The sequence below is a fragment of the Vigna radiata genome, unplaced genomic scaffold (assembly GCF_000741045.1).
Source record: "Vigna radiata var. radiata cultivar VC1973A unplaced genomic scaffold, Vradiata_ver6 scaffold_146, whole genome shotgun sequence".
Lineage (NCBI taxonomy): Eukaryota > Viridiplantae > Streptophyta > Magnoliopsida > Fabales > Fabaceae > Vigna > Vigna radiata.
In genome coordinates, this window is record NW_014542469.1 from 166,012 (window position 1) to 177,320 (window position 11,309).

The window sequence follows — 11,309 nt, forward strand, 5'->3', positions numbered from 1 at the left end:
TGCCATGCAGTCCAATTCCTGGTGGGCTGCAGGTTTGGTAACAGATTTCTGCAAGGAAATAAAATTGCAAGATGTTCAACCATGGTCTAAATGCCAAACAGATTCAGAAATGGACAAAATTAGACTCAAACAAAGACCCAAAAATTGGTGGTTTGAGATTCAAAATTACACAACAGCAATTGTAGATCAAAACTAACCACTTTAGCAACTTTGTTTGATGAATTGAAATATGATAAAACTCAAATTTAACTTAAAATCAAACTGCTACTCAAAATCACCTTTCTAGGTCCTATATGTTGAATGCATTTGGGTCATGGTTAGGGTGTATGCCATTAGAACTCTTATCAACGATCAAAGCTTATTCTAACAATCCTTGTCAAACAATGATTCATTTTGATTCCTTTAACGCCACATGCAAACACCTAAACACCTCTATGTGAACAAATTTCTTAAAAAAGCAAGAATAAAGCAAAATATTAACTTTGTTTAAAAAACTATTCGAATAAGATTATAGGTTGACACCAAAAATTTTATGACATGCTCTAATCTTCAAATAATAAAGTATAGAATCATCATAATTTTTGAAAGAAATGAGAAAAAAAAAAGTAGATTTAGAGAAATGATAGTCTTTATAATAAATAAAATTTAATTAACTAATAATTATATTTATAAACTTGACTTTTATTAATAATATAATCCATTTTATTTTTTAAAAATTATTTTTACTTAACTATGTTTAAGGTTCTTATACACTTGACTTTTATAACCATAATTATTAGGTCTTTTTAAGAATCACTAGTACAAAAATTGCATTTTATGACGTACAAAAATGACATATTATGACGAGTAAACTGAGACATAGTTTCGGACATTATAGTAGGTCTGTGCATTTTATGACATAGCAGAAATTTACGTCATAATAACTTGAACATATTATGACGTAATTTCTGTAACCAGTCATAATATGCATAGTTTATTATGTCTAATATATGATGTATTAAGACGTATGTATTTTACCAATCATAATATTTTCACCTATCATAATAAATGGTTTTCATAATTAATGTATTATGACGTACATTGTTTAATACGTCACAATATATGTTTTTTTAAGAAAAAAATTGATTATTACAATTGACATCCAATGAAATTATAATCATATTCCTGTATTATCATCTCACCTAATAAAATAGAATTCATTTCAAACACTAAATTGTCTAATAATATTTAATACATCATTTATACATGAAACTATATATTAAATCTAAATATTACATTAATGTACATACACTTTTGAATTGTAGTCAAGTTTCTACTAACACTTAAACTAAAAGAAGTCCAGTTCCTTCTAATGTCTTTAATGTCGGCAACTTCCATTGGAAATGAATCATTAAAGATCTACAAATAAAATATAGAGTTAAAACAATATTGTAATGAATAGTTGAATAAGTATTTAGTTAGTTTTTTAACACATTACTCCATGACTCAATAATGTTGGTACAAATAATGGTATGCATGTGTTTCATTACATAATACTTACACTCATAGTTGCCCAATTGACGTCGACACTGCAAATTAAATACAGATAATCAAGACTCATTCAAACCCCAACACAAAATATCATATTACACTTTAGCTAGCCTTTGCACCATGTAGCTTTGATCAATTTTGCTAAACCAAATTTTATAAAACCAACAACACAACCAATTCCTCATAAAAATAGCAATCACAAAACACAAAAACAAAGGTCAACTTCTCTTACATTAGGTGTGATGAATCTTCTTCCTAGAGACAGATGGAACACCCGGTGTGACGCCCCGGCAACTTACAGGGACTGTTGACTGTCCCCACACATCACCACGAGGCTTTCCAGTGTGCTTTGTCCTCACTCACACACTTTCCAGGAAGACTTCCTGGAAGGTCACCCATCCCAAAATTACTCCAGGCTAAGCACGCTTAACCATGGAGTTCTTATGGGTTAGGCTACAGAAAAGCAAATGCATTTTGGTGATGTGTGGGGGCAGTCAACAGTCCCTGTAAGTTGTCGGGGCGTTACAAATGGTATCAGAGCCTAGCCTCTCCCAGTACGGTGTGGTTCGAGGACGAACCAGACGGAAGTTGGTGGGCATGTGACACCCGGGCACTGACAAGGGCGGGGAGTGATCGTCGGTGCAAGAGGCATGGTGCAGGGGGCACAAACAAGGAGCGGCTCCTGGCAGCCTTCTAGTGGAAGGGGTACATGGATGAATCGAACATACATCGGAATGAGAGGGATCTAGAGACTGTATAGGTATGGGACTATACAGTTGAAGGATAGCTTAAAGGAATTGATTTGGCTACTCATATCACCAAAATGCATTTGCTTTTCTGTAATCACAACAGCAGCAAGATATCCCCTCTCATGGAGTCTTTGTCAACTTTGAACAATCCTCAAAGTTCCCAGAACGTAGTCGACTATGTCACTTCAATGTAGTCGACTATGTCACTTCAATGCAGTTTTGAAAATATTTCTTTGCAAAAATACACACAACACTGTTTTTGAAGATTTGTGCAAAGTCATGAGTTTTAGTCGACTTGCTTCATAATGAAGTCAACTTAAAACTTGTAGTTTTGCCACACAATATAAGTTCAATCAAAGTGCATGTGGTTTTCTTTTCTAAAACGTATGTTATGCAATAACAGATGATATCTCATGTAGAAAGCAGTCAATATGCACACATAGACAGAATCAACACAAACATGTTCTTCAAGAATTCATACATATGAAAGTAATGAACATGTAACACATATCAGTACATGTGTTATTAATAATGTGTTGTCATCATCAAAAACCAGAAGCACTGTGAGATTGTAAGGTTTAGCTAAACTAGTGCTCTCCTTATCAACAATCTCAACAAAAGAAATTTTTAAACTAGTCATGAAGAATTCAAAAATCGTGTACTTACTGATGCAAGTAAGGTGTTAAATAAACCTCTTTACCAGCTTTTTCGAACATCTTTACCAACTAAATAAAAAGAATAATTTCATTCTAATAACCATATTTGAAAGAAAAAACATGAACAATTACAAAATAATACAACTAAAAGACAATAAATTACAAAGACATGAAGGATAAAAATTAATACCTTAGAGATGGAATCTTCAAATTGATAACTTGTAGGAGGAACCCTAATCAATACTTGGTTGTAATTGTAATCAATGACTGAGCAATAGAACACATTAATATAAAGTCAGCTTATTGGAAATTACAAAAACAACCTCAAAGTCTATTATGCAGCAATTATAAATATCCTGTGTTCCAAAATTGGGGCCAGTACTCTTTTCTGGATTTGTGATATTAACAATAATAGAAATTAAACAATCACAGTCAATTATACTATGTATTCAAGTTGAAGAACAGGGTTATCTGTCAATCTCTGTTTCGTGTAAGCACTTTCTAAGTATTTGTAGATATTGAACTTGGTCATTTTAGCCTATAAAATTTATCTTTTGACATATCTGCCAAAACAAGTTGTTCGGAATTTCAGAACTTATAGTAATAACTGATGACAGTAATTGAAAAGCGAATGCTCACTTGTAGAATGAAGAATGTCAATAGTTAAATAGCGAAACCCGCTAGCTAAGATAAGAGGTTGAAAATATTGTCTTCCCAAACACATGTTCCAGTCTCTCAAAGAATGGTGGAACCTAGCGGAGACTAAAATAATGTTCTCAACTGGGAAAGGTACAGAGTTTTATAGTTCCCAGAATGATTTAAATCAAAGCTTGAACAACACAAGACCTTCAAATATTCAGACACATAATGTGAACATAGATTGGCAAGTGAAAAACCTAACATTATTGTTAAAATTCAAGCATAAAGTCAATCGGTCAGAAAATTGTCAAAGGATATCCGCACAAAACCTAAATTAATTGCCCACACAATTTTGAGTTAACTGAATAAACCCCAGAAACATAAATAAAGGACAATGGCAGATAGAAGAAAGCAAGCATGGTCAAGAGCAAGGGGGCTAGTATTCTAGGAGACAGCACAAGCATGATATGGTTCAGACATTGTAACAAACATGTTATGAGCATTGCTTTTGAAAGTAGAATTACACAACAGTAGAAACCAACAATGAATTTGATGAAGCAGATGATGCACCACGCAATAATCTATTATGGAAGTAAAAATGTTTGATACCAAAATAAGAGCAAATTTGACAAAGACTGTTTGTACTTGGCGTTTCCTGCAAGATGCGGAGAAGATTTGACAAAATAAGAGCAAAATCTTTAAATAATTTTATTTCTGTTATCTACATGGAAATTTATATCATTAGCATTTTTAATGAAATTCTCTATTTCTATTTCTTAAATATCTTGTTTAAGAAAATAAGGAACAATACTATTTTTTAGATTTTATTGTTTTCTTATTATACTTTTAATTTATTAAAGTTATCGAACTAGAGAATAGTAACTTGGTTATAGAACTCTATGAAAGACTAAGTTAAGAATTCGAAATTGAATTTTCAACAGAAAAGCAATGTTCCTTCTCAGTTTCAAAAGTTGCATACACATTCGTCACGCAAGCAAAACACACAAAACCATAAACTAACGTATGTCGTGTTTCTATAAATTTCTCAATAAGTGCGTGTAAGAGAAGAAAATGCAAAACTAAAGCGAATTGAGATACTTGCATAAACTAAAATTAACCTTTCAAAGAACCTAGGTTAACTTCTACCTCCACTCCTATGAAGCTTTCTTTAAAGCGGGTCGAAACACTGCTTGACCAGAACAAACAATGAGGGAACCAATTTCAATCGATGAAAAATGAAGGAAAAGGCAAAACAGTCGGTCAAAAGGTGAGAAGATGAAGATACGAAAAAACCCTAACAATAAAGGGTGAAAGATGGAAGTGAGAGGCTGAGAGATAAAGGAAAGTGCTTACCGCTTGAATTGTGGTTCAACGAGATGATGGAGAGGCAGCGAGAGCCTTTGATGATGGAGACGAGAGAAACGCTCTTGTGAGCCTACATGAATGAGAAATGTATCACAACGAAGGAGAGTGAGGAAGAGAGAGAGAAGAGAAATTAGGGGCGAACGTGAGATAGCGAGACTGAATGGGAAATGGAAAAATCAGAGAAAGATAGAGATATTATGATTGGTTTCTAAACATCAGTCATAATACATTAAAAAAATTTCAACCTTATGACAGGTGTCCATAACCTCGTAATAATAGGTTTGTCACCATGTTCCATATTATTATTGATATACAAAAATACGTCATGTCTAACTTTTATTATAATTCTGTCACCGATCAACCTATTATAATGGATAATTTTCACCCATCATAATTGGTCGACATAATATCTTATATTTCCACTAATGAAATTTTTAATATACATTTAAAAAAATAAAACAAAATACAATATTGTTTAAATTAATTCATAAAACGTCTATTTTTTAAGAGGACATTAAACTCATTGAACAAAAGTAATTTGAAGTTAGAAAATATTCTGTTTCTTTTGAACTTTTGGTTTTAATAATATTTCTTAAAACATTATCCAAATAAAATTGTCTATTAGAAGGGAAAACCTAATTCATATGATGTGATCCAACACCTTATCTATCATAAAGCAACAACTTATTTGAGGATTCATTTACCATATTTGTTTAACACATTGAAATGTCATCAGTCAATCAACTTACATAGAGTTCATAGTTTATCGTTTCCGCACATTGTTTTAAATTAAATATATTATATCTATCTCACGCCGTTATCATAATCACTTCACCAAGCACAAGATGTTACACGCACCCGTAGAGTCTCAAATATCAAAATACACGTTTCTTTTAGTGCCAAGTACGTATTTAAGAAATCTGATTAAAATAATTTGACTATGAAAACGCCATTATTGTAGTTAATAATAAACATTTAATTTAAAAATTAAACTAGTATTTGTCAAGTATAAAGACGATGTTGATAAAATAATTTATCACATAAAATAAAATATCGCCTTCTTATTCCTTGACACAAATGTCTGCAGCAAAGGGGGAACCGACAGTTCTTATCTGATAAGCATCCACTTTCTTTTTTAAAAGCAAAATCATGCAGAATAGTAATATTAAATAGCAAGCAATATGATTAATAAGTTGTATTTGTTTTTAACTTAAATTTAATGTCATATTAAACAAAATACTATACACACCTTTACTATTTTTAAATCAAGTTACAAGGCAGCAGGCAAGTTGACTTTTCTATATTCTACTCTATGGTGTTCATCGAGATTCTGAATTTAAAAAGAAAGTAAAAAGTATAGTGGATTGAGACAAACAAATAAATTTTACATTAAAAAAATTGTTAAATAGTTACTAAAATAAAAATAAAAAATCTCAATCACTATATTAAGTTAGATACTATTTTAATAATGAAAAGTTATTAATAACTAATATAATTTCTATTATAATATAAAGTTTTTAAATTTGCATCTAAAATTAGATTCTACTATTAGTTTTTAAAATTTTAGTTACTTACTATCATTCTAAATTAGCCCTTATTAAATACTAATTTAAAATTTAAAAATTAACTTAAAATCTAATATTAGAAAGTATATTATTTTTTTATTCATAAATAAATTATAACTTTTATTATTGATAATAAAGATTATTTTAAATATTAATAATTTTATTTTATAAAAATGTTATATAATTTAGTTAATAATGATTAATTATTTTTTATTTTTAAATTAGTTGTTATCTAATGATTTTTTATAATACTATTATTAGATGATTCGATCTTGTCTCATATTTGATAGAAAATATTATCATTGATTAAATACAAGTATAAATATAAATATGTGTCATAAAATAAATAAATATTTTTTGAAGATTTAGATAAAATATGAAATATAAAAATATATACAAAAGGTTAATTTCGAATTGAATTCGAGAGAGATCAACCTCCCTAGAAAACGTATTGTTCAAAAAGAGTCAAGGAAGAAAAATCGTTGGAAAGGTTTTTAAAGAAAGGAGATTTAGAAACAATTCGAACTTAATTATTAGTTAAAGAACACATACATGCATTTGGTATAGGTTGAATAAGTTGAACACAAATCAAGATGTTTCGAAAGTTATTTTTTGAAACTATAAATTTTCACTTTTACCATTATATATAGAATATAATAGAGATTTTGTAAGTGTATTGTCAAGACATTTACCTCAATAAAACATTTTAATAACAAGTAAGTTTTATTATTCTTCACTTCAAATGTGTATTAACAATTGATAAAAACGATAAAATGTAAAATTAATGTATGTATATGTTTAATATATAGGTAAACTAAGTAAACTAAAAACAACAACTAATCATAAACAGAAAACAGAAACTATAGCAATGAACAAAAAGACATAGCAAGCAGAGTTAATGTGGAATAGGATTCGAACATGAACTGAGATTGAAAAGCAATGCAGAAACGTGGATTTGAATAAGCAACAACACTAGCAGCAGAGATGATTGAATGGCATTACAGAATTGGAATTAAAGAAGAGAAGCTCCAAACTTCAGAAATTAGAAAATCTAAAAACTGAAAACTAAACTAAACTGCAAAGTAACTAATAAAAGGTTTAAAGAATAATTCTGATGTATTATTTCAAAAAGTAAAGTACCATATATATACATATAAGGATCCTATAATTCTTCATCTATTAAAGAAATGACAGGTACACAAATTTGCACAAATTAAAATAATATCTAAATTATAACTAACACAATATTTGATTGCCTAATATCCTTTAATAGAATATTTAGTATATCTTAACATTAACATGAGTGGAAATAAATACAGATTAAAGGAATGAGAAGAATCAACCAATATCCATTGCAAAGAAAACTTAGTGAGTATCCATGATGCTCCAATGGTTACAGAATACCAAACCCCAAAAAACAAAGAAAAATGTGAAATCCATAAAATCAGTAAGTGTCTTTTGCCTCCTCGTCTTACGTGCACTGCTTTCTACCTTACGTGCACATAAAAATACATAGAGTTCACAGTGTCCAAAACCTATTGAGCTGATTGATTATGTTATCATATGTCTTAAATTGTTTGGATGATTTTTATCTGATTTTTCTAATTCTTTGTGTGTTGATGTTGTCTACTCATTTTCTTTTTCCAAGATTTATTGAGAATTGTATAAATGTGTTTGCTTACTTGTGTGTCTTTTTGTTTTTGTGTCCTTAGGTTGTGTCACTTTCTTAATGTCTTTCGATTTATTCCTTGATCAGCGTCTTGATTTTGCCCAGGAGTCCAAAAGACTAAGTGTGGTCTATTTTGATGAATCATTATTATGTCTTATTCACTTAGCTTTCTACATAGAAAATAATTAGTAAATTGTGTTTAACTGTCCATTATCCTCTCAATTTTGCTATTTAGGCTTAATTTGACCAATAATTCATATTTTAATTAATTTAAATTATCTCAGCTTAATTATTCCCATTAGTATTTTCAGGGCAAATTTTAGAATTATAATTAGGACTTCAAGAGCGTTGTCACGTCAGCGACCATTTTACTCTTCCCTATGCTTTGTTGGTTTCTAGAATTTGTGAATATAAGGGAGTAGATGTCTCAACTGAGGCATTCTAGAGCACTCATCCCGGGAACAAGATTGGAAGTTCTACTCTTCGTCAGATGGGGTTCATCTTGCAAGGAAATATCCTCATGAAGACTTGCTCTTAAAGCTTTTATAATTTAGTAGATTGATGTATAGGGTGTGTTTATCTTTTATTCTATGTATTGTTTGCATTAAATTGTGTTTAAATGCGTTTTGAATAAGAAAATCTCATTTTGTACTCTAGATAATCGATTACCAACTAATGATAATCGATTATCAATAATTGATTTTGACTTTCCATAATCGATAACTACGAGCAATTATGAGAATTTTCAAACAAGTGTTCTAGGGTTTGTGTAACCCTTGTGTTGTGGCTTTGTGAACTTGGCGTTTGGCATAGAGCAAGAACTTTCATTGGGAGTGTGATTGAGTGTTATTGTTATGGTTGAGTTGAAAGTTTGTCATTCTTTGTGAAGATTCAAAGGAGGTGGTCATCCTTCGTGAAGCACTTGGAAGAGGTGTTCATCCCTTGTGAGTTGTAGGGGAAGTGAATTTCATCTTTTGGGGTAACAGGAGAAGTGTTCTAACCTTCAACTTGTTTATTTTCTTTGTTATTGTAATAGTTTTTTGGTTTATCCTAGTGGATCATTAATTCTCAGTATAAAAATTACTTATTTAAATTTTTTAAATCTGTTTAATTCTCTCTTCCTTACTCTTTAAATTTGATTAAATTGATTTAAGGAATTTATATTTACTTGAGAAAATTATTAAAAGAACGATTTGCAATAAAAAACCAATTCACCCCTTCTTGGTTTATTGAACACATTAACCATTCTGTCGCACCGATATGACAGCTAACATGCCATGCATCCACTTTATTGCATTTGATATTTTCTTAGGTAGTTATATTGTTATCTAAAGCAGTTCCAAATTTAGAGAGAGAATGAAGCTCATACATATTTCTCCTTAGCTTTAAACTTCTTGTCTCAGTTGTTGAGTTGGCTTCCAAATTTGATTCCTTTGCAAACAATTTTATCAACTTGACTTTTTGTGACATATACTTTCTTTGACCTTATCGTGGAGTCACCTTTTTTTTTATGTTGTTCGTCTTTCTCGAATGAGTGCTGGAAGCTTTTCCTCTGAATTTCATGCTCTTCCTTTAATATTCTCCATAGACTTACCCAACTCCCTTCTTGTACTTAAAAGCATTGACTCCTTCTCAAATCTAGAGAGCTTGTTGGTTGATCAAATGGCTTATTTGGTCAATTGGTTGTAGAGGAATTCTTCATGACTTCAGCCTTTCTAAGGATCGAGCACCTTTTTTATTAGGATGAAAAGAGAGAGAGAAGTTTCCTTGTCAAAGATACTGAGCTTGTCTCTGTGACTTCCTTAATTATCCTTGAATTGTTGGAGATGAGGAGGTTGCTCCTTTTACTTCCTTGTTTTGTCTCCTGTACATCATGCTCCTTAGATGATTCTTAACCTTTGATCCACAAGCCTTTTTAAACCGTTGCCTCGAGTTCTGTTAAGAATTTGCTCAACGAGGTTGGCTTTGATACCAATTGAAGTTGTGAGAAAACACTTGAAGGGGGGCAGGGGGCGGTGAATAGTGTTTTCGTATTCTTTTTGGTGGCTTAAAGGAGTAAGTATGATGTACATAGCAGTTGTGAGTTAGTTATGCTTTATCTATAAATGCAATTCCTTAAAGATCGTTTACAGAACTAACTTAAAATTCTCCAAAAGATATTTGAGCAGTAATAAATTGATGACGTAAACGCTAGTTGAAAACTTAAAGCTAACTTAAGCTTTAAGAATGGTTGCCTTTATCAAGATTTGGTCATTTATTGTAAAGATTGAAGCACACAAACAACTTTTATATTGGTTTACTTGTTAGAGGTACGTCCAATTCTCCTCTAAGTTAACTTAGAGGGTTCCATTAAATATTCAACAAAGTACAAATGAGTGTTTTAAACCACTCCTGATGTTCCTAGTCCTATTGAGTAACCATTCTTACTTCTGACTAGTTGAGTCTAACTCACTCATGATTGCGTAGTATTATTCACCAATCCTAGTATCCCTAGACGCTTCCAATATCACTTGTGATACATCGCCTAGTTGAATATTATCCACTCCTGATTGTGAAGTATTTTTCACCACTCTTGGTTGTGAAGTATTCTTCATCACTCTTGGTATCCCTGGTTAGTGAATAACCTCAAGTTGTCGTAGTAGACTAGTTCAGTATTCTCATCATTCCTGGTTTCTCAATCAACAAGTAGTTGTTAATTACCCTTGATTGAATGAGTATTCGCACTACTCCCAATATCTTCATTCAGCGAATAACCTCTTGTTACCCTAGACTGGATGAATATTCATATCACTCCTAGTATCCTCAATCAATGAATAACCTCTTGTTACCCTAGATTGGATGAGTGTTTGCACCACTCTTGGTATCCCTAGACGATCCTTGTATCCACTAATATCGTCTAGTTGAGTTTCACCTACTCTTGATTGGGCAATACTCTTCACCTCTCCTAGTATACCTAGTCAGCGAATGACCTTCAGTTATCCTAGACTAGTTGAGTATTCGCACTACCCTTGGTACTAGACAATTTCGGTATCATCTGATACGCTGACTATATTTCCTTAAGTCTCTAAAGCTAAGTTGCAAGTGTTTTGATTCTCTCCAGAGTTGTAATCAACTATTGCTTACAAGTCATTTAGAC

At 31.3% G+C, this 11,309-nt stretch overlaps 1 protein-coding gene across 1 annotated transcript; it reads right to left on the reverse strand.

Moving 5' to 3' along the window:
* Positions 1-1,167: 1,167 nt before the first annotated feature.
* LOC111240888 lies at positions 1,168-5,237 on the reverse strand. The gene is made up of 6 exons (XM_022776868.1): positions 5,206-5,237; positions 4,928-5,095; positions 4,693-4,760; positions 3,126-3,202; positions 2,946-3,004; positions 1,168-1,398 (listed from the first exon to the last, which is right to left on the reverse strand). Exons 1-6 carry the CDS (start codon positions 5,235-5,237, stop codon positions 1,323-1,325), a joined length of 480 nt encoding a protein of 159 aa, XP_022632589.1. The 3' UTR covers positions 1,168-1,322.
* Positions 5,238-11,309: the final 6,072 nt, after the last annotated feature.